The sequence below is a fragment of the Bos javanicus genome, unplaced genomic scaffold (genome assembly GCF_032452875.1).
Source record: "Bos javanicus breed banteng unplaced genomic scaffold, ARS-OSU_banteng_1.0 tig00004450_1, whole genome shotgun sequence".
In the NCBI taxonomy this organism is placed as follows: Eukaryota; Metazoa; Chordata; class Mammalia; order Artiodactyla; family Bovidae; genus Bos; species Bos javanicus.
In genome coordinates, this window is record NW_026893918.1 from 111,653 (window position 1) to 136,864 (window position 25,212).

Below are 25,212 nucleotides of genomic sequence, written 5' to 3' on the forward strand. Positions count from 1 at the left end.
GTACATTCTATTCAGAGTCCCATTATCCTACCATTTTGCTGTACACCTGTCTCTATGTAACACTCAGCAGCACACCTCAAAAATGCGAAAATGGGGAGAGATTATGTACTTATCTGAGCACCAAAGAGAAAGCTGTTAGCTGGAATTTTAGACTTTCTTAACAAGACAGCCTGATATTGGGGCAGTCTCTGTGCTATGCTGTGCTGTGTTGTGCTGTGCTGTGCTGTGCTGTGCTCCATTGCTTCAGTCGTGTCTGATTCTGTGCTTTCCTATGGACTACAGCACCCCAGGATCCGCTGTCCATGGGATTCTCCAGCAAGAATACTGGAGTGGGTTGTCATGCACTCCTCTGGGGAATCTTCCCAATCCAGGAATTAAATGCGGGTCTCCTGCACAGCAGACAGATTCTTTACCCCTGAGACACTGGGAAAGCCCCTTGGTTCCCTCTACCCACCACAGAACCGAAAAAGATAAGCAGTAGTGACACAAGATAACTCATGGCAGTGATGACCAAGAAACAACACTTACTGGTTTAGACTTACAAACTTATTTTCCTTATATTTTCTGACCTCTTCCTTCTTCTATTTAGTGCCTTCAATCTTCCCTCTCACTGAAAGGAAACTACTATTTGCCTGGAAGCCCTTCTGCATTTCTCACATTACCTGTCCCCCCAACTTCCATAAGCACTGCTTCCACCATTGAATCTTCTAACACTTTGCCCTTTCTCAACAAATGTTCTCAGCACTTATTTCACAAAGAAAATCAACCTTGTGGTGATGATACTTTGTGAACTCTATGCCATAAAAAATATCAGTGTGCATCCTCTTGTATCATTGAGACAATGAACCTTCTCCTCTCTGAAGACAATTATTCCACCTCTGCTTTGAATACCATTATTAATGCTTATCAATTTTCCTTATATTCTTTTTCACACATATTCTCTCATTCTCTCTTCCCCTTACCCTTCTTCCCTCACTCTTTCCTCTCATTTTCAACAGTATTTTCCCCATAGCCATGGATACATGTTTGGTTCTCTTCTGTCTTACAAACATGTACTACTTGGCCATCTTCTAGCTACCAGCCAAGAGTTGACATTTCTGTCTTTATTTCCCTGCCTTAAACTCATGCCTTCAACCTACCGGGGTCCAGCCCTGGTTGGATCCAGGGATTCCCTCTGGAGGACAGCGTTGGCGAAAGAATAGCAAAAGGGGAGAGACAAAGCCTTGATCTAACTGGTTTACCCAGAAAGCCAATAAAACCTGTGACATTAGGTTTGCACTGACCACAGAGGCCACAGGCGCCCTCTCAAATCGTGGAAAGTGCCCCACCTTAGGCACCTTCTCGAGTGGGTCTTAGAAGCCCGGGCAAATAAGTGGTCTCAGAGGGCCCCCATGCTCCAAGTTAGTCATCCTGAAGGAAGAACAGAGAAGAAAATGAGAGAAAAGGAAACAAGAAAGAATGACACAGGGAGACCAAGCCTGATGAGCAAGGCCCACAACTTTATTTTCCAAAGGAGCTTTTATACATTAAGTTGTGCATAGAGGATAATACAGGGTAGAGAGTCATGCAAGGTCAGCAGTCCTTGACCCTTATCAAAGCCAGGCTTTCTTTCTGCAAACTTATCATATGGCTTTAGATGATTTACATCATCTTCTGGCCAGGAGGCCTGTTAACATTTTATGACCCTTTCTTCTGAATAATGGTTAGTCAATCAGAAAACTTATTTTCTCTAAAGGTGATTATTCTGAAGTCAGGCGCCACCCTCCGGAAGCATTAAAGTTGCATTCCTATAGGGCAAAAGAGTGGTGGGCTATAACAATAAAAGAATTAACTCAAGGGTCCAAGGTTATTAACACCAAGGTTACTACTTATTTTCCCTATATACCAACTATATCAATTAATATACTCCCAAGGACACAATACAGGGGATGTGGAAACTTGGCAGCAAGTATTGGCTCAACAATAAAACCCTCCACCAGTGCTATTCTAATAATTTCTTAACTCTCCGAGAAGCTCTGCATTGTTAGAATATCTTAAGCTTCCCGTGCCTCTCGTGGTTGGGAGGCTGTGAACAATCACATTCGTAGCTGCAGGAATCTGAACAAACCTGTCAGGCAAGCTAAAAAGTCATCAGAGGGGTTTGAATTGGAACATACCTATTATACCTTGGAGACTTATTAGCTAGAACTCTAAGTTGATTTTCTTCAGAGAAAGGTGGTCGGGTATAGCCCCCCACCCCAACCCCCCCGTTAATGTCAGAAAAGTTGATGAAAGTCGTGAAATAGTAAAACAGACAGATTTTGGTTTGGGGGTACACGCTTGGGCAGGTCCAGGCGGCCTCTCGAGTCCTGATTCGCCTTTGCATGTCAGGTCCTCTCCGCATGACCTTTGTCATGGGTGGGAACTCCCGTGCTGGCTCCCATGCAAATTATAGTTTCTTTCCCCTATAGTTCACTAAAACAAATATCTCTTAGATTTACAATGATCTCCATCTCCAAGAAAGTCTTTCACAATTTCTGATCATTCTCTGCTGTTTTCTCATAAAACACTCCATCCTTATCCTCACTAGATTCTACTTATACATTCCTCTTTGTCTTTCTTCCATTCTCTGTTGCTAATCTCTGTCTCCTTTGTAGTTCCATACAAGTGATTGGTTCCAGAACAACTTTAATTCCTGTTTTATTCTTTTCTCCTAGACAACATTTATTCCTTAGATTCAGTCACAATAGCTGCAAATGGTGACCATTAGTTTCTTTATCTCTTACTTCTCTTCTTAAATCTAAAGGAGTATGGAGTATTTGACATTTTGGTATCTCAAAGTCTTCGTCAACTCAGCTTTCCAATTTAAGGCTTGCAATCTTTACCCTAATCCAGTTCTTTCTCATGGTGTCCTTCTCAGTCTTCATGATACCACATTCATCCTTTGGCACAAGTTTGGATCCTGAAAGTTACTCTCAACAGCTATCTTATTACCATCACAACATACCACCTTTGATCTTTTTGTTCTTATCTTTTCAAAATGTCCACAATCTCTCCTGCTATCTCAACTTCCATCACCTCCTCCTTAGCCAGGCTGCCAGCATGCCTAAACACCTGCTATGCTCACCTAACTGATTATTCTTTCCATCCTTGTCACCTCCTAATACATCCTTTACCCAGAAATCAGAAAGATCTTTTCAAAACACAAATAAAATCATTGCACTCTTTGGTAAAAACATTACATATAGGGTCAAAACCAAGAGCCATACATCAGTGAGAATTTGTTTGATTCATCTCCTGCTTTCCTCTCCAGCTTCATATACCATGTACTCACCATTATTCCAGCCACATCAAATTTCTTTCAGTTTTGAAAATTCAATGTGCCTCTTTGGGACAAAGGCTTTGCACATATTCCTTCTCTTTAAAACACTCTTTTTTATTCCTTGACTCAAAACTATGTACTCCTTCAGACATATCTCTATATGTCGATTCCTCCATGAAGCCTGTACCTGCTCAGGTTAGATCAGATTCTTCCATGTTTCTTTCCAATAGCCCCTAGAGAGTTTTGTCAGAGTCACTTTGCTCTTGATTTTCTCTATTTGATTAATATCTGTTTCCTTCTAGATTTACCATCTGCAGGCACCATTTTGCTTTTCCTGTCTGTATATCTTCAATATTTCACACAGTGCCAGACATGTAGAACTACTCAATGCATAATTGCTACATGATTGGTTAAATTAATGAGTGAATAATCTGCACCTGAAAGAAGGGGCAGAAACTGTATTATTCATCAATCTCTCTCTCCAGTGTTTAATATTTTCCAAATGATCAGAAATTACTTACTAAACAAAAATGAATGAATGAATAACTGATCATTAAGGGGGTAAAATATCAGACAAAATTATTGATTATTTTATGGTGCCTCTTTCCTTTGGAAATATCAAGGTAATTCTCTCTCCTACTATATTTTTTTTATTATTAACCATCCTGTCTACCAATTAAACCCAAGCATTTCCTCATGATCCCAGAGCATTGTGTAGATCCTAGTTCCCAGGATGAAACAAATCTGGAATGAAATATTAGCTCAACCAAGTGTTTGCTGTGTGAGCTAGGTCAAATTGCTTTTCAAATTGTTTCAAAATTGTGAAACATTTTAAACTCTCAGTTGCCTCATTTGTCTCCTCCCTCCAAATTAAGACCATTTTCTTAGATTAACTCAATCAGAACTAACCACATGCTTCCCTTTGCAGACTCTAAGTGGGTCAAGTCTTGGTGGGAGGGGCTGAACATCCTCCTCACGCTAAATTCTGATTCAGCCAAGGTTGCAGAATGTAACCAAGCGGGAGTTAATGTGGCTTCCCTCATACAATTGATGCTGTCCACATGGGGAGGACCCCACAGATCTAAGAGATTCAATGACTTGCTCTGCCACAGCCTGTCCCACTCATGGATTACACTCATTCAGAGAGAATAGAACAAATAACTCATGAGTCTCTGCTTAAGGGAATGCTAACGGTGTGTGACTCTCCATGTTCTTGAGTCAACTCAGCCTCAGCAAGGGCATAACCCTGTCCCTGGGAGACACAGAACAGAATCTGAGCTTCCCTCACTTTAGAATCCAAGAAAACTTGCACTTCCATAGTGTAGTTTCCTACCGTTGCTGTAACAAGTTACCACACACTTGCTGCTAAAAACAAACAAATTCATCCTACAGATCTAGAGGTCAAAAGTTCAAAATGGATCTTATGGAACTAAAATCAAAATGTCTGTATCCCTTCTGGAGACTTTAGGGAAATACACATTTCTTCACCTTTTTTTAACTTCTTGGTGCTGCCTGCATTCCATGGAGTGGCCTCGTAATTCACTCAGTCTTCAAAGTCTGTTTAGTGTAGCTTTTCAGATCAATCAGCTCACCTCTATCCTCCTCCTCCTTCTTCCCCTTCTTTTCCTCCTCTTTCATCTCTCTCTCTCTTCCTCACCTCCATCTTATATCTTTTCCCGCGTCTTACTCTCTTACTTCCCTCTCTCCTTTATGAAGACCCAGATCATTACATTGGCTCATCAGGGTAATCCAGGATAAATTTTCCACCTAAAGATCATAAAAATTCATTTTTCCATGTAAGCTCATATATTTGCAGCTTCCAGAGTTAAGATGTTGACATCTTTGTGGGATCATTATTCTGCTAGCACATCTGTTGTACGTGGGTTAGGTTTATAGTTCAGTTCAGTTGTTCAGTCACATCCAGCTCTTTGCAGCCCCATGGACTGCAGCACTCCAGGCCTCCCTGTCCATCACCAACTCCTGGAGTTTACTCAAACTCATCTCCATTGACTCAGTGATGCCATCCAACCATCTCATCCTGTGTCATCCCCTTCTCCTCCTGCCTTCAATCTTTCCCAGCATCAGGGTCTTTTCCAATGAGTCAGCTCCTCACATTAGGTGGCCAAAGTACTGGAGTTTTGGCTTCAACATCAGTCCCTCAGATGAACACTTAGGACTGATCTCCTTTAGGTGGACTAGTTGGATCTCCTTGCTGTCCAAGGGACTCTCAAGAGTCTTCTCCAACACCACAGTTCAAAAGCATCAATTCTTTGGTGCTCAGCTTTCTTTATAGTCCAAATTTCATATGCATACATGACTACTGCAAAAACCATAGCTTTGACTAGACGGACCTTTGTTGGCAAAGTAATATCTCTGCTTTTTAATATTCTGTCTAGGTTAGTTGTAACTTTCCTTCCAAGGAGTAAGCATCTTTTAATCTAATGATTTATAGTAGAAATACTGAAATCTTCTTCATATTATATATATATATATGAATAAATATTTGCCACTGTCCCCTACTTCCCACAGAGATGATATACATAGTGAAGAAACAAAATATACTTTCTCTATAGAGAAACACAGTAATGGCATCAGATAGCCATTGAAGGATTCTAAACTTCAAGTAATCTGGTCAGCTATTTCTAGTATCTATGGGCAAAGGACCAAACAAATCCATGGCTTAATGAAATTACATCTTCTGCTTTCTCCTAAAATTTGGTGTCTCTTGTACTTAAAAGTGGAGAAGGCAATGGCAACCCACTCCAGTACTCTTGCCTGGAAAATCCCATGGAGGGACGGGGCCTGGTGGGCTGCGGTCTATGGGGTCACACAGAGTCGGACACGACTGAAGTGACTTAGCAGTAGCAGCAGTGCTTAACAGTTAGGGATATCTTTCTTTCATCCTGGAATTTTCTTCTATGGCTTCCTGTCATCTTTTCAAGAAAAACAAAATTTATCTGTGTTCCATTGTGCATAATTTCCTGGAGCACAATATTTGAAACCTTCTTGAGTGAAGTTGCCCATCCCAAACACCAGAATTTTCCCTGAGCTTTCTATAGACCTAGGAATAAATAACTCATACTGGGGATGGTAAGGATTGTCCAAAAAGACTTCAGTGACTTTTCCTTTACATCTCAGACAATTAACAACAGATAACTTTTCTAGACTTTTATCAATTTTCAAACTGCCATTTTATGACTCCATGAAGAAAACATTTCCTAAACTCTGATTAGAGGAATCAAGACATACAATTAGAAACAGATAGATTTTTTTTGAAGGACATTTAACTGTTATTATATTCTATAACTTCAGGGTTAGGAAACGTAGGGAGATGGGACTTTTGAGAAAGACCAGGCTCAACCAAATTTCATCCAGTCTGATAGGTATTTGATCTTATCCTGACAAGTCCATCTGACAAGGAGATTTTTTTTAACTAAAGAATTCTTAAATTTCTTTTCTTTCTTTCAAAGAAAATATTTATCTTTCTATGGTCTCATGTATCATTTCTAAATTATTACCTTTCCAAGTTACTTTAAAAGATCTTTGATTTCTCACAGAGCTAGGACAAATAATTTCACAATTTGTATGGAAACATAAAAAACTTTGAGTAGCCAAAATAATCTTGAGAAAGAAGAATGGAACTGGAGGAATCAACCTTTCTGACTTCAGACTATGCTATAAAGTACAGTCATCAAGACAGTATGGTACTGGCACAAAGACAGAAATATAGATCAATGGAATAAAATAGAAAGCCCAGAGATAAATCCATTCACCTATGGACACCTTATCTTTGACTAAGGAGGCAAAAATATATAATGGAGAAAAGTCAATCTCTTTAACAAGAGACTGTGTTGGGAAAACTGGCTGACCACCCATACAAGAATGAAACTAGAGCACTTTTAACACCGTGCACAAAAATAAACCCAAAATGGATTAAAGATCTAAACATAAGACCAGAAACTATAAAACTCTTAGAAGAAAACATAGGTAGAACAGTCTCTGACAGAAATCACAGCAGGATCCTCTATGACCCACCTCCCAGAGTAAAGGAAATAAAAACAAAATAAACAAATTGGGCCTAATTAAACTTAAAAGCTTTCGCACAATGAAGGAAACTATAAACAAGGTGAAAAGGCAGCCTTCAGAATGGGAGAAAATAATAGCAAATGAAGCAACTGACAATAAAGATTTAAACTCCAAAATATACAAACAGCTCATGCAGCTCAATACCAGAAAAACAAATGACCCAATCAAAAACTGGGCCAAAGAACTAAACAGACATTTCTCCAAAGAAAACCGATAGATGGTTAACAAACACAGGCAAAGATACTCAATATTGCTCATTATCAGAAAATGCTAATCAAAACCTCAATGAGATACCATCTCACACCTTTCAGCATGGCTGCCATCAGAAAGTCTACAAACAATAAGTGCTGGAGAGGGTGTGAAGAAAAGGGAACCCTCTTATACTATTGGTGGAAATGCAAACTAGTATGGCCACTGTTCTCTATGGAGAACAGTGTGGAGATTCCTTAAAAAGCTGGAAATAGAACTGCCATATGACCCAGAAATCCCACTGCTGGGCAAACACACCAAAGAAACCAGAATTGAAAGAAACACGTGTACCCCAGTATTCATTGCTGCACTGTTTACAATAGCTAGGGCATGGAAATAACCTAGATGTCCATCGGCAGATGAATGGATAAGGAAGTTGTGGTACATATACTGAATGGAAAATTACTCAGCTATAAAAAAGAATGCATTTGTGTCAGTTCTAATGAGGGGGATGAAGCTGGAGTCTATTATATAGAGTGAAATAAGTCAGAAAGAGAAACACCAATATAGGATATTAATGCATATATATAGAATGTAGCAGAGGAGGCAATGGCACCCCACTCCAGCACTCTTGCCTGGAAAATCCCATGGACAGAGGAGCCTGGTAGGCTGTAGTCCATGGAGTCGCTAAGAGTCGGACATGACCCAGCGACTCCACTTTCACTTTTCACTTTTCACTTTCATGCATTGGAGAAGGAAATGGCAACCCACTCCAGTGTTCTTGCCTGGAAAATCCCAGGGACGGGGAGCCTGGTAGGCTACCATCTATGGGGTCACATAGAGTCGGACCCAACTGAAGTGACTTAGCACAGCACAGCAGCATAACATAGAATGTAGAAAGATGGTAATGATGACCCTATTTGCAAGACAGCTAAAGAGAGGCAGAGGTAAAGAACAGACTTTTGGACTATGTGGGAGAAGGTGAAAGTGGGATGATTTGAGAGACTAGCATTGAAACATGTATATTACATATGTAAAATAGATGACCACTGCAAGTCTGATGCATGAAACAGGGCACTCAGAACCAGTGCTCTGGGACAACCCAGAGGGATGTGGAAGGGAGAGAGATGGGAGTGCAGTTCAGGATGGGGGGACCTATGTACACCCATGGCTGATTCATGTTAATGTATGGCAAAAGCCACCCCAATACTGTAAAGTAATTAGCCTCCAATTAAAATGAATTAAGTAATTTTAAAAAGATCTTTGGAGGGATTCCCTGGCAGTCCAGTGGTTAAGACTTGGCACTTTCACTGCTCTGCGCCCAGCTTCAGTCCCTGCTCAGGAAATTAAGATCCCTCAAGCTGTGCAGAGTGGCAGGAAAAAAATCATTTGAACTGTATCTTCTTATTGCATGGAAAACCTGAAGTGTTATTCTTTGAGCCATTAAATGAGAACAAAAGATACTTAGTTGTGTGTGTTTCAAGAAATTCATCATGTCATCAGTGTGAAAGAAGTCATGGTGGCGGACTTATTGGTTACTCAATTCCTGCAAATCTGGAATTTTACTGTGTCCAAAGGATTGATGTTGAAGCTGAAACTCCAATACTTTGGGCACCTGATGAGAAGAGCTGACTCATTTGAAAAGACCCTGATTCTAGGAAAGATTGAGAGCAGGAGAAGAAGGGGATGACAGAGGATAAGATAGTTGGATGGCATCACCGACTCAGTGGACATCGGTTTAGGTGGACTCCGGGAGTTGGTGATGGACAAGGAGGCCTGGCGTACTGCAGTTTATGAGGTCACAAAGAGTTGGACCCGAATGAGCAACTGAACTGAACTGAACAGTGCATTCAAAAAAACTTTAAACACCTAAGATAAATCATAATGGAAAATAATATAAAAAGAATGTATATATGTGCATAACTGAGTCACCTTGCTGTATCTAATTATTAGAGAAACCTTGCCCCACTAAGAGCAGCCTCTTGTGGCCACTAACCAAGAAACAAAATTAAAGTTTAAAAGGAATTGCAGGTTATGATGGGGCTACAAAGAAAGTCCATCTAAAAGAGGGGTCATGTTGGGCACTCCCAGATGTCAATCTTGTCCTTGTCCTGCAGGTCCTATAGTGGTAGGGCTTATCTCCACACCTGGGATGGGAAAGTTGCTGGATAAAGTCCCCCTGGTCCTGGATACTGAGGAACAGGCAATTGCACATGAGACACACAGGGGTTTGCTGTGGGAAGTCTCCCCCATCCTGATGCCAGATGGCATATCCACCTTTATCAGCAACAATAACACCCAGAACCTCAGCTCCCCTGTCACCTTGGTCTTCCAACATGTGAGTCCTGCTGGGATGGAGCTGTGGATGTGGAAGAGTCCTGAGTCCTGGGCAGAGCCTTGGGTTTCAGAGGGCTCCCCCACAAGTGCATCATATCCCCAGGAAAGCCCAGCATAAGCTAGCTTTGGGTCAGCATTTCTGAGCAATAGACCCACCAGCTCACACCTACTTCCTGTCCCTATAGTCAGTGATCCTTGGGCCAAAGAAGAAGGCATACTGCATCTTCTGGGAGTGTGGCCAGAATGTAAGTGGTCATCAGGCCACCAGAGGCTGCAAGACGGTGGGAACCACCTGCCAGTGCACCCACCTCAGCAGTTTTGCTGTCCTCATGGCCCACTATGATGTGCAGAGGAGAACCCTCAGAGTGGCTACAGTCAATGTGTGCTGCTGGGTAACAAATTCCCACCCATGTAAAACCAGAAAAAAATTAAATCTTGCATGGTACAACTGGGATGGATGCTCAGATTTTTACAATGCTGAAATCATTCTGTCCACCTGGACTGCATTCTTATTGAGGCTTGGAGTCCTCATCCAACCCTCTGACTTCTGGCAAGGTTCAGTTCCTTGTGGTTGTCGGACTGAGGTCTCATTGTCTTCCTATCTGTCAGCAAGGGAGCTGGTATAGCTCTCAGGGCCTATATGTGTTCCTTCTCAGGTGGCCTCTCCTGGACCCTCTCACAGTGTCTCTATCTGGAGGCCACCAGGAGAAGCTCCCTTACATGAAAACTCTCTAAACTTTGAATGTTTTCTCCAAAAAAAAAAAGAAAGCTCAGTTTGTGTTTTTGCTTTTTTTTTTTTTGGGGGGGGTAGAGGAGTTCCTTTTTTGTTTGTGTGTGTGTGTGTGTGTGTGTGTGTGTGTGTTTGTTTTTTCTCAAACTGGGGGATAATTGCTTTACAATGTTGTTTTGGTTTCAGTGATAAAACAATGTGAATTAGCCATGGTGGTTTAGTCTCTAAGTCATCTCCAACTCTTGCAACCCAATAGGCTGTAGCCCCCTGACTGCTTTTCCATGGACTTTCCCAGGAAAGAATACTGGAGTGGGTAGCCATTCTCTTCTCCATGGGATCTTCCCAACCCAGGGATGAAACCTGTGTCTCATGTCTCCTGTGTTCTTTACTGCATTCTTTATCACCACCTTGGAAGCCCACCCAGATTCGCATTTGACTTCAAACCTGGAAGTGGTTATGTATACCACAGGGGACAGTGATATGGTTGTCAATAGAATTCTCAATACCATGAGGGTCTTCTGGAATTGAGTGCACAGGGGCTGTAGAAAGAAAGATTTGATGATGGCAGAGGTCAGAGGGGACCAGAGGAACCAGTGAGTACAGGTTGAGTCAGGAGAAATCTTTGCCTCTTCACCTGACTAAGTGAGCTGCTTACTTTCTCTGGTTCATCAAAACCAACGTTCTCTGGCAACCTGAAACAATGGGGAATTTACTGAAATAAAAGTGGCACTCACATGAAAGTAAGCATGAAATGACTGTAGCACAAAATGCTTAAGAATCACAGGAGCCCCCAGAAGTTTGAACAACAATCCAAGGCCATGTTTCTTACAGCCATGTGACTAGATGTCAAAATATCCATACTTAATACACCATTTTACATTTATTGAAGAGTTAAAATATTGGGGCTTTGAATGCCAAGACAATAAGAAAGGAACCATCTCCATCTCACTTCGAACCCCAGACACTGAGTTCCTGTTGGTCCAAAAAACAAAGTTGGCTTCTCCTGCACGTGTCAATAGATGTTTTACACAGTAAATACAATCTATGTATTTCTTATTTGATCCTTCTTTTTTCACACATCTGATAGATTATTCTCTTGAGTCTACAAAGAGATTCTCCATTATTTTTTGACCATGTGGCATTCTGTTGTATAAATTACATATCAAGGCTCTTATAGTGACTGTTTTTGTTAGATCATTTGCTAGTACAAATAATGTTGCAACTGTTTACACTTACTTCATTGATCTCATTTTTGATTATGCAGTTAGGTTGGATACTGCGTCAAATTCACAACTGCATGATTGTAGATACTTCCATATTTCAACATCTTGAGGTCACTCCATCGACCCTGCCAACAGTAGTATGTGTGTGTGTGTGCTCACTTTTGGTGAACTCTGTTGTGATTCCATGTACTGTAGCCTGCAAGCTCCTCTATCCATGGGATTTTCCGGCCAAGAATACTAGAGTGGGTTGCCATTTCTACTTCCAGGATCTTGCCAACCTAGGGGTCAAACTCACATCTCTTGCATTTCTTGCATTGGCAGGCAGATTTTTTTATCCTGAGCCACATGTTTCCCTACAGCCTCACCACAAGGTTCTTATCCAATTTTGTACTTTTACCCATCTGAGAGGAAAATAGCATATCTAGGGAAAGATGTATATCTTTGTATCTTTTTTATTATTAGTGGAAGGGAACATCTTTCTTTATGAGTCAGTAATATTTCAATCTCTGGAAACAATTTGTTCATATCCTTGGTATATTTTTCTATTAGCTTGTAGTACTTTTCTTATGGGTTGGGGGACACTCTTTAGATATGCTGTTGGTGAAACTAAAGACTCTCAAGTCTTACAGTACATCAAAATCATCTGGAGGGCTTGTTATTTATTTGACATTTTACTGATAAATGTCATACCTGACCTAGGACCCCGCACACCAATTCATGATCTTATCTTTATTCATGCACTTCCCACTACCCTCATCCACACTACTGTACCTGGTGAAATCAGGTTCATTATCCACTTATCACATCTTCTAAGAAGCCAGGGAGGTCCATTGTTTTCTTTTCATTAACACAGAGAGAATCAACTGGACAGAGAATGCTCTAGGTCATTTCATGGAGACCAAAAAGATAGGGACATCATTGGAGTGACCAGGGCAGAGGGACCTCCCATTTTGCAAATATAATTGACCATTTGTATTTGTCTTCCCACTAGATGGTAAGGTTTGTGAAATCAGATATCTTGCCTGTGTTATTTTTAGTGCACAGTGTCAGCACAAAGCCATGTGCACAAAACATCCACAGTAATATCAGTTGATTGAAACTGGGGATATTTATTCAACATCATAAGGTTACTGAGATGTTGATAAGGATTGCATTGAATCTATAGGTCAATTTACTGCAATACTACCATTTTAACAGTATTGTCTTCTGATCCATGAATGTGGCATGTTGATCCATTTCTTTGGGTCTTCTTTGACTTCTTTTGACAATCTTCTTTAGTTTTCGGTGTAAAAGTTTTGCAGTTTCTAACAAAGTGTCATTTTTACATATTCCTTCTCAGGAGACTTAAATTAACGGCTAAATCAGATGATCTTGTATCCTGTTCGGCAAGGAAAATTCTGAACCGTCATCTTTGGGCAAAACTTTTAAAATATATTTTCATATTTGTTATAGGAACTCTTCACAGAACCATTGCGTAAGGAAGTATGATGGGAATTCTTGATATTTAGATTGCTGGGAGAATTTTGCTTTTCTACTCCATATGGTATGCTCACCTCACTCTCGGCATAGTCAAAGGGCTCTGATGTATTCTTCAGTTGCCTTAGATTAAATCACCTGCTTCAACCTTTTTCTACAAAGTTCCTCAAGTTTGTAGGTATACGAAGATATTTGAAGGTATATGATAAAGAAAATGAGCTTCAGAAAACTGTCTTAAAATATCATAAGACAGGAAAGTAAATACCTGCATGCAGGGTAAACAATTGCTATGATGTCCCAAATTTTTCTGGATTATGTCCTAAAAACACTTGAGTTACAAGCAAGCAGGACAGTTGGTTTCAATACATACATGCTTCAACTTCTTCACCCTCCATCTAAAGATTACTAACTTATGCATGAGAAAAATATATTTTACTACTCACCATATGTGTGGGTGTTTGTAAGTCACTCAATAGTGTCCAACATTTTGTGACCCCATAGTCCATAGCCCACCAGCCTCTTCTGTCCATGGAATTCTCCAGACAAGAATACTGGAGTGGATAGCTATTCCTTTCTTCAGGGAATCTTCCTGACCCACAGATTGAAGTCAGGCCTCCTGCATTGCAGGCAGATTCTTTACCATCTGAGCCACCATGGAAGCTTGGTACACACCATGTACTGCACTAAATTAAGAGATCTAGTTTCCTGCATCGATGGACTGGGTGCATCGATGGACTGGTGCACTGAGATGACCCAGAGAGATGGTACGGGGAGGGAAGTGGAGGGGGGTTCAGGACGGGGAACACGTGTACACCCGTGGCAGATTCATGTTGATGTATGGCAAAACCAATACAATATTGTAAAGTAATTAGCCTCCAATTAAAATATATAAATTTAAATTTAAAAAAAAGAGATCTGGTTTCTAATTTCACAGAGCTTACATGTTAAAGAAAAGGCTTTGTTAAGAGTAAAATCAGAATCCTGTAAATAAATAAAATCTCTCCATCCTTTCAGTTGTAAGATGTGCTGGATTAGAAAGAGTATATTGCTACTGCACATTTTTTAAGTTTTACTTACATGTATAACAAATTATTTCATTCTCAGAATATGATCTTGGCAAGATCCAAGTCCAGTGGGACATAGAAATGTCCCATGGACATCCACTGACCAGATTTGTATCAATTTAAACCAAATGGAAAATGATTTTAAATGATCATAACGTGTTAAATTTAAAATATCCATGAGTACATAATGATATCTAACATATTTGAAAATAAGTGTAGAAGATATGACAGAAGTAGATAATGACAATTTTTCAGTATCCAGTAAATCACCACTAAAAGCACTGGGGGAAAATCTTGTTGAAAGACTGGCCAATCTCACAATGCTAAAGAATTCTCTTAAGTGATTATTGATTTATTACAAGGACCAAAGTGTATTTTTGTAATGTTAGATCAGATAGGCACCAAATGAACTTAATGATCAATCTTAACATCAATAATATAAGTCCGATGTTATATATTTCCTGATTAGACATAAACTGAAAACATCCTGTTTGTGCTAAATAAAGGTTTGTGTCCGTATCATAAGTGTGTGTGCGTGTGTGTGTGTGTGTGCTGTCGCTTCAGTCGTGTCCAGCCCTCCAGGCTCCTCTGTCCATGGCATTCTCCAGGCAAGAATACAAGAGTGAGTTGCCTCTAGTATTGATCTCTTCCAGGGCATCTTTCTCATTAAGGGATCGAACCCTCATCTGCCTGTGTCTCCTGCATTGCAAGCAGAATCTGTACCCACTAAGCCATCGGGGAAGCCCAATCAACTTAACCTATATCTAATCTAACCTTTAGACCAAGGCTTAGCAAAGTATAACCTGCAGGCAAATCCAGGAAGCTGCCTGTCTTTGCAAATAAACTCTTACTGGTTCAGAACCACACTATTCACTGGTTTATTGCCCATAGTTGCTTTCAGGCTACAGTGTGAAGTTGAGTGCTTGTGAAACAGTCTGCAAGACCACAAAGCCAAAATTTTTTACCATCTGGCCCTTTCTAGAAAAATCTTTCTGGTACCTGTTCTTTGAGACCAGACTTTCAGTACACATGAAACAGGGGAAAGGCACACAAGTTAAATAACCATGATGAAGCAGTCAGGCAAATACAAAACAGGAAATTTTTCTAATGTCAGTATCATTGTAAAAGGTGCATAAGGCTATCTAGATAAAAGTGACGAAAGTGACATGGCAATCAAATTCACTGTCAACTTTAGTAGTGAGAGGGTAACAGGCAAGAAGGCCAGGGGTCTCCAAACAGAGAAAATAGACTGTAAGTGTCAGACATTTTTTATCTCTTTCTTTTTTGTGTGTGTGTGTGTGCTTTTTTTTTTTTTAATTTTATTTTATTTTTAAACTTTACATAATTGTATTAGTTTTGCCAAATATCAAAATGAATCCGCCACAGGTATACATGTGTTCCCCATCCTGAACCCTCCTCCCTCCTCCCCTCCCCATACTATCCCTCTAGGTCATCCCAGTGCACTAGCCCCAAGCATCCAGTATCGTGCATCGAACCTGGACTGGCAACTCATTTCTTACATGATATTTTACATGTTTCACTTTCTTAAGTGACAGGAGGAAACAAACAAGTGCTAGATTTTTTTCCTCTTCTCTATATAAATTTAAAAGAGTTTTTTCTTAAAATTCTGTGTTGCCATGATGACACCTGGCTCCACCTGGACTTAACTTTTCTCAAACTTTGAGCTAACCAATGCGTTTTTCTTATGAAACGTTTGTCTTAAGCTATGTTAATGAACTATGTATTTACCCTAGACTCTGTCTTTCTTCAAGTCGGTTTGCTTAAGACTCAGAACCGATGAGGGCTCAACAAACCTGTATGTTTCACTCATACATTGTTCTCCTAATCTACATTAATGAATCTACATCTTTACTTGAAAGCCTGCCTTTCTTCACGATTCATGTCAATCATTTTATGGCCCGGGATGACTCACCTGGTGCTAATATTATCTCAATATGCATGTTGTGGGTGAGGGGCCTGGTGCCACTCTGAGTTTTGAGACACCTCCTTTCCCTAATTAACAGCTTGCTGATAGGTATATAGCATGCAGCTAAAGGCTAGCAGGGGGCACTCTTTCTGCCCCCTTCTGATGTCTATGGCCGAAGCTTTCTCTATCTCTTTTATACTTTAATAAAACTTTATTGCACAATAGCTCTGAGAGATCATGCCTCGTCACTGGCCCCAGATTGAATTTCTGTCTTTCAGAGGCCAAGAATCCTGGTGTCTTTCATGGCTCAGCAACAGCCTTTCAGTAGGACTCTGATTTGGATATATGCTATAAAAATATTTTGGAAACAATTGGGATAAATTCAATATGTATGAGATATTTAAAGTAACTATGAAATTATTTTCTTGGATATAATAGCATTGTAATTATGCAGAGCATATTCTATAAATTCTTCAATATTTGATGGAGATATATTAAAGAAAAAAGTGTTACTCTATGTTCCCTGAAAATCATGTATTAGCAGGAAAATATATGTATGTGTAAATACATCGTGAAAGATTTTTAATATGACATTATGTGAATAATTGTGGTCTCAAGGTAGAGTATATATAATTTTGTGTGTCATTACACAAAATTCTCTCTGTTTAAACTTATAAATAAAATCTATCATAAAAATAAATAATTAATTATTAATTCCTAAAATATATATACTAATGAATTTCTAGGTTTACAAAGCTAACTTTGTAAATAGATATCTTATAAATATATGGATTTTTATTGCTATATGGTGATGATATAAAATCTAAAAATTAAAAATAACATTATTATTATAATACAGAGGGAATAGAAGGTATTTCCACTTCTGCTTAGGAAATAGAAAATGGCAACCAGTAACAGCAAACTCATAAGAACTATCCAGATAAACTACAAAACCATTCATTTTCTTAGACTCAGAGAGAGCTGATATACAGCAAAGTAACCTAAACTCTAAGAAAAGACACTATCATCCACGGAGAGACCATCAGGAAGGAACACTGATACACATATGCAAAGCCCAAAAAACAATGATCTAGCTGTCACAGATGATTAGGAGGAATTCATTTAAATTTTTAATCAGAGAAAATGCTTTCAGCTTTTCACTGTTCAGTATGATGTTAATTGTGGGTTTTTCTTATATGGCCTTTTCCACAAAACTAGAACAAAAAAAAATTAAATGTGAATGGAATTGCAAAAGCAACCTTAAGAAAGAAAAACAGAGCTAAAGGAATCAAGCTCTCTAATTTTAGACTACACTACAAACTGTAATTATCAAAACTGCATAGTACTGACACACACGCACACATACACAAACAGAAATACAGAACAATGGAATAGGATAGAAATTCCAGGGATAAATTCATGCACCTATGGTCACCTAATCTATGACAAAAGAAGGAAAAATATACAATGGAGAAAAGACAGTGTCTTCAATAAGTGGTGCTATGAGAACTGGACAGCTACATATAAAAGATTGACATTAGAACACTTTTAAACACCAAACAAAGAAAAGAAAATCAAAATGGGTTAAAGACCTAAATGTAAGACTAGATACCATAAAACTCTTGGAGGAAAACAAAGGCACAACACCCTTTGACAGAAATCACAGCAATATCTTTTGGGGTTCATCTCCTACAGTAATGGAAATAAAAATAAAAACAAACAAATGAGACTGACTTTGTGGGAGAGGGAGAGGGTGGGAAGATTTGGGAGAATGGCATTGAAACATGTAAAATATCATGTATGAAACGAGATGCCAGTCCAGGTTCAATGCACGATACTGGATGCTTGGGGCTAGTGCACTGGGACGACCCAGAGGGATGGTATGGGGAGGGAGAAGGGAGGAGGGTTCAGGATGGGGAACACATGTATACCTGTGGTGGATTCATTTTGATATTTGGCAAAACTAATACAATTATGTAAAGTTTAAAAATAAAATAAAATTAATTTAAAAAAAAAAATGAGACCTAATTAAAATCAAAAGTTTTTGCCCAGCAAAGGAAACTATGAATGAAACGAAAAGACAACATACAGAGTGGGAGAAGATATTTGCAAATGATGCAACAAACAAGGAGTTAACTTGCAAAATAACAAATAGCTCATAGAACTCCATATAAAAAAAGAAAAAAACCCAACTGTGTGGACACAGTTGGAGAAGGACAGGGTGGGACAAATTGGGAGGGTAGCATTGAAACATAAACTTTGCATGTGTGCATACTAAGTCGCTTCAGTTATGTTTGACTCTGTGTGACTGTATGGACTGTAGACCCCCCAGGCTCCTCTGTCCATGGGGATTCTCCAGGCAAGAATACTGGAGTGGGTTATGATGCCCTCCTGCAGGGGACCTTCCCAACCCAGGAATTGAAACCACATCTCTTTTGTCTCCTGTGTTGGTGGGCAGGTTCTTTACCACTGGTGCCAGCTGGGAAGCACTAGTTCCCAGAACATATACTTTACCATATGGAAAATGGGTAGCCAGTGGGAACTTGCTGTATAATGCAGGGAGCTCAAACCCAGTGCTCTGTGACAACCTAGAGATGTTGCATGGGGTGCGAGGTGGGAGAAAGTTTCAAGATGGAGGAGCTGTGTGTATACCTATGGCTGATTCATGTTGATGTATGGCAGAAACTAACACAATATGTAAAGCAATTATCCTCCAATTAAAAAATAAAATTAAAAAGAGACTAGCTGAAGCAACTACACACCAATAAAATGGACTACCTAGAAGAAATTAACAAATTCTTAAAAAGGAATAACCTTCTAAGACTGAGCCAGGAAGAAATAGAAAACATGAATACACTAATCACAAGTATTGAACTTTAAACTGTGATTAAAAATCTTTCAACAAACAAAAGTCCAGTACCAGATGGCTTCACAAGAAAATCCTAGCAAGCATTTGGAGAAGAGTTAAAACCTATCCTCCTCAAACTATTCCAAAATTGCAGAGGAAGGAATACTCATAAGCTCATTCTATGAGGCCACCATTATCCTGATAACAAATCCAGACCAAGATATCATCAGGCCAATATCCCTAAAGGCTCAAATATCCTCAACAAAATACTAGCAAACAAAAACCCAACAGCACATTTAAAGGATCATATACCATGATCAAGTGTGATCTATCCCAGGGATACAAAGATTCTTCAGTAAACACAAATCAATCAATGTGATACATCATATTAACAAATTGAAGAATAAAAACCATATGATCATCTTAATGGATGCAAAAAAAGCTTTTGACAAAATTCAACAGCCGTTTATGATAAAACATTCTTCAGAAAGTGGGCACAGAGGGATTCTATCTCAATATGATAAAGGCCATATAAGACAAACCCACAGCAAATATTATTCTCAATGGTGAAAAACTGAAAGCATTTCCTCTGGGATCAGGAACAAGACAAGGACGTCCAATCTCACCACTATTATTCAACATAGTCTTGAAAGTCCTAGACATGTCAATCAGAGAAAAAAGAAATAAAATGATTGAAATTGGAAAAGAAGCTAAACTGCCACTGATTGTAGATGACATGACACTGTGTATAGAAAATCCTAAACATGCTATGAGAAAACTGTTAATGCTAGGTATAAACAATGAATTTGGTTAAAGTGCAGGATATGAAATTAATAGGCAGAAATCTCTCACTTTTCTATATACAAAAATCAAAATATTAGAAAGAGAAATTAAAGAAACAATTTCATGTTCCAAAAACAACCCAATCAAAAAATGCATTGAAGATCTATATAGACATTACTCCAAAGAGGATATACAAATGGCCAAAAAGTACACAAAAATATGCTCAGCATCACTAAATATTAGGGACATACAAATCAAAATTCTCATGAGGTATCACCGCACACTGGTCACAGTGGCCATCATCAAATAATCTACAAACAACAAATGCTGGAGAGGGTGTGGAGAAAAGGGAATGTTCCTACACTGTTGATGGGAACGTAAACTGGTACAGCCACTATGGAGAACAATATGCAAACTGTGGGGTGTCTGTAGGATTAGGTAGCAGAAGCATTTCCATAAGGGGCCAGAGGCCAAGGGAAAAGTGAAGGGAATAGGGCACTGGCGTTGTCATGTCCAAGAGATGGACAATAAGACAACCTTTAGAACTAGAGGACGCCAGTGATCGCCATCTTTCCACATAGAGAAGAAAGGGTGCAGTGAGATGAGGGCCAGGTACAAGTCGAGAGAGCACTTTCCTCAGAAACCAACCCTGCCAGCCCTTGATCTTGGACATCCAGGCCCCGAAACTATGACAAAATAAAGTTCTGCTGTTTGAGACACTCAGTCTATATTTTGTTGTGGCACCTCTAGCAGAACTGATAATCATGGCCACATAGAAAACAGTAAAGGTAAAAAATGTAAACAAGGAAAATTATCGTAATTCCATCACACAGCCTACTAGAAAATTTGAGGGATATGTTTTTCTCATCTTTAAAAACATATCAGGATATTTTCTTTTGTTATCAAATATGAATCTCAGACTATTTTGAGCTTTGTGAAGAATAAAATCCTTAGTTTTAGACCTGCCAAGGTTTAGGTATGCTGGGGTGGCATGAGGGAAATCTTTGTGGTGATGGAATATTGACGGATCTTGATTGCAGTGACAGTTGAAGAAATCTACATATGTGATAAAATGACATGGAATTGCACACACACATCGTAGCAATGTCAGTTTCTTCATTTAAATATTGGACTATCATTATATAAAAATGTAATCTTTGTGGGGAAATGACTGAAGATTACACAGGACTGCTTGGTGCTGTTTTGCAACTTCCTCTTAATTTATATTCCAAAAGAAAACTAAATATTTCAAAATAAAAATAAAAAAGTCTGAGTTCTCTGAGCTTGCAGTACCTCTCTCCTCCCCTGGGAGGGTTCTTCGCTTTTTTTTTTTTTTCCCACCATGGCCCCCAAACACCAGTCTTCACTTCCATCCCAAGCGAAGAAAACAAGAAAGCGAGGCCGACGCCGGCCTCCAGGCCAGAGGAGGCATCTGCTTCTTCAAACTTGCTGAAGGAAGAAAAAGAACAGCAAGAAGCAATTGAACATATTGACGAAGCGCAAAATGAAAGAAACAGACTTAATGAACAAGCCAATGAGGAGATTTTGGCAAGTAGAACAGAAATATAACAAACTCCGCCAACCGTCATCCCCATGGAAAAGAAATGCAAAAAAGCAAAATGACTGCCTGGGGAGGCCTTACAAATAGCTGTGAAAGGAAGAGAAGTGAAAAGCAAAGGAGAGAAGGAAAGGTATACCCATCTGAACGCAGATTTCCAAAAATAGCAAGGACAGATGAGAAAGCCTTCCTCAGCGATCAGTGCAAAGAAATAGAGAACAACAGAATGGGAAAGACTAGAGATCTCTTCAAGAAAATTAGAGATACCAAGGGAATATTTCATGCAAAGAGGGGCTTGATAAAGGACAAAAATGGCATGGAACTAACAGAAGCAGAAGATACTAAGAAGAGGTGGCAAGAATACCCAGAAAAACTGTACAAAAAAGACCTTCACGACCTATATAATCACGATGCTATGATCACTGACCTAGAGCCAGACATCCTGGAATGTGAAGTCAAGTGGGCCTTAGAAAGCATCACTACGAACAAAGCTAGTGGAGGTGATGGAATTCCAGTTGAGCTATTTCAAATCCTGAAAGATGATGCTGTGAAAGTGCTGCACTCAATATGCCAGCAAATTTGGAAAACTCAGCAGTAGCCACAGGACTGGAAAAAGTCAGTTTTCATTCCAATCCCAAAGAAAGGCAATGCCAAAGAAAGCTCAAACTACCACACAATTGCACTCATCTTACACGCTAGTAAAGTAATGCTTAAAATTCTCCAAACCAGGCTCCAATTCAGCAGTACATAAACCATGAGAGTTGGACTGTGAAGAAAGCTGAGCACCAAAGAATTGATGCTTTTGAACTGTGGTGTTGGAGAAGACCCTTGAGAGTCCCTTGGACTGCAAGGAGATCCATTCTAAAGGAGATCAGTCCTGGGTGTTCTTTGGAAGGCCTGATGCTAAAGCTGAAACTCCAGTACTTTGGCCACCTCATGCGAAGAGTTGATTCATTGGAAAAGACTCTGATGCTGGGAGGATTGAGGGCAGGAGGAGAAGGGGATGACAGAGGATGAGATGGCTGGATGGCATCACCGACTCGATGGACATGAGTTTCAGTGAACTCCGGGAGATGGTGATGGACTGGGAGGCCTGGCGTACTGCAATTCATGGGGTCCCAAAGAGTCGGACACAACTGAGCGACGGAACTGAACTGCCAACCATGTTTAAGGAAGAGGTCAGAACTGATGGCAAAAATCCCAAAATTTGGGGTAACAGCATTTGATAACCATCCACAAGTGTCTGCACTGCTTGGGGAGGAGGGTGAAGAGTCGCTGCATTATTTGACAAGAGTTGAATTGACAGAATTTGAAGACATTAAATCAGGTTACAGAATAGATTTTTATTTTGATGAAAATCCTTATTTTGAAAACAAAATTCTCTCCAAAGAATTTCATCTGAATGAGAGTGCTGATCCATCTTCAAAGTCCGCTGAAATCAAATGGAAATCTGGACAGGATTAGATGAAACAATCAAGTCAAACACAGAATAAAGCCAGCAGGAAGAGACAGCATCAGGAACCAGAAAGCTTCTTCACCTAGTTTACTGATCATTCTGATGCAGGTACAGATGAGTTAGGCGAGGTCATCAAAGATGATATTTGCCAAATCCATTACAGTACTACTTGGTTCCTGACATGGATGATGAGGAAGGGGAAGGAGAAGAAGACAACGATGATGAAGAGGATGAAGGATTGGAAGATACTGATGAAGAAGGGAATGAGAATGAAGGTGAAGATGATGAGGGGGAGGAAGGAGAGGAAGATGAAGAAGAAGATGACTAATGGAAGGAACACATTGATTCCAACCATTTTTTATTTTCTCCAGTCCTTGGGAGCAAGTTGCAGTCTTTTTTTTTTTTTTTTTTCTCCTCTTGTGTTCAGTCACCCTGTTTTTGACGTCTCTTTTCTACTTTATACCATGGTTCACAACTTATTTGGTGGGAGTGGGGGGGATACCTGGAGCAGAATTTAGTGGGAAACCATCTCTACCCACTTCTGTTCCAAATTCATTTTTATCTCTTCCTGTTTCAACAAAAATTTTATGGAATCAACACCACCATGCTCTGTGAGAAAAAAAGAAAAACCTTCTGCTCCCTTAGCTTTGCTGAAAACTGGAGGGTGCTAGGCCCCTGTTAGTAGTGCATAGAATTCTGGCTTTTTTCCTCCCTTCTCTGTATATTGGGCTCAGAGATCACACAGTGTCTCTATATGAATATGGACAGTTAGCATTTACCAACATGTATGTGTCTACTTTCTCTTGTTTAAAAAAAGAAGAAAAAAAAAACTTTAAAAATGGGGTTATAAAAGATCAGCAAAGGTGGGATTGAGATGTTTGGGTGGATTAAGTGGGCATTTTGACAACATGGCTTCTCCTTTGGCATGTTTAATTATGCTGTTTAACGGAAATCCTTGCAGTTTAAGATGACACTTTTAAAAATAAAATTCTCTTCTAATGATGACTTGAGCCCTGCCGCTTGATGAGAGAATTAGCAGAACCTGTAAGATCTTATTTGCAATTGAAATTCTCTATTGTAATTTTGCTCCTGTTTATTTTTAAATTTTTCTTTTTGTTTCACTGGAAAGGAAAGATGATGTCCAGTTTTAAATGTTAAAAGTGTACAAGTTGCTTGGTTACAATAAAACTAAATGTGTACACACAAAAAAATTTTTTAATCTGTTAATATATAGCACATAAATAATTCTATTCACTCTGAACCAAGGTCCTCATACATGCAAAAAGACCAATAAAATGAGTCTTCATGTTTGATATAGGAGGTCTTCATATATCAAAAAGACACGAAAACCACTTTTGAAGAGTCTTGCAGTACAAATACCAGTAATGCTATGCAAATACTTAGAAATTTCAGAGAAGTAATCATCAGGCAAAACAGGAGGAAGAAACATCCAGACCAGTGGTTTCCTGTTAGGTAATGAAAAGCAGCATGCATGTGTGCTAAGTCGCTTCAGTCATCTCCGACTCTTTGTGACTCTATGGGCCATAGCCTGCCAGGCTCCTCTGTCCACAGGACAGAACCAGTCTGTTGTTCCATGTCCAGTTCTAACTGTTGCTTCCTGACCTGCATATAGGTTTCTCAAGAGGCAGGTCAGGTGGTCTGGTATTCCCATCTCTTTCATAATTTTCCACAGTTTATTGTGATCCACACAGTCAAAGGCTTTGGCATAGTCAATAAAGCAGGAATAGATGTTTTTCTAGAGCTCTCTTGCTTTTTTGATGATCCATCAGATGTTGGCGATTTGATCTCTGGTTCCTCTGCCTGTTCTAAAACCAGCTTGAACATCTGGAAGTTCATGGCTCACATATTGCTGAAGCCTGGCTTGGAGAATTTTAAGCATTACTTTACTAGCATGTGAGATGAGTGCAATTGTGCGGTAGTTTGTGCATTCTTTGACACTGCCTTTCTTTTAGATTGGAATGAAAACTGAACTTAAGAAGGCTATTTTTGTGTATGGTGTTAGAAAGTGTTCTAGTTTCATTCTTTTACAAGTGGTTGACCAGTTTTCCCAGCACCACTTGTTAAAGAGATTGTCTTTAAAGTTAAAAAATTAAAAATTTTAAAAAAAAAATTTTAAAAGAAGGATATTAGCTCAATTATGTTCTCAAAGGAGAAATTGGTGAAATTTTTAATTAGTTAATTCATTTATATTTTTGGTTGTGCTGGGTCTTTGC

The 25,212-nt window shown here is 39.4% G+C and overlaps 1 protein-coding gene and 1 pseudogene across 1 annotated transcript in view; both read left to right on the forward strand.

Moving 5' to 3' along the window:
* Positions 1-13,798, forward strand: part of LOC133244032 (adhesion G protein-coupled receptor E2-like) — a 65,960-nt gene extending 52,162 nt beyond the window's left edge. Inside the window, exon 18 of the mRNA XM_061410701.1 lies at positions 13,206-13,798. Within this exon, the coding sequence (XP_061266685.1) occupies positions 13,206-13,214 (9 nt within the window). The 3' untranslated portion in view covers positions 13,215-13,798. The remainder of the gene's footprint in view (positions 1-13,205) is intronic.
* A 7,158-nt stretch (positions 13,799-20,956) lies between these two features.
* LOC133244031 (protein SET-like) lies at positions 20,957-23,817 on the forward strand (annotated as a pseudogene).
* Positions 23,818-25,212: the final 1,395 nt, after the last annotated feature.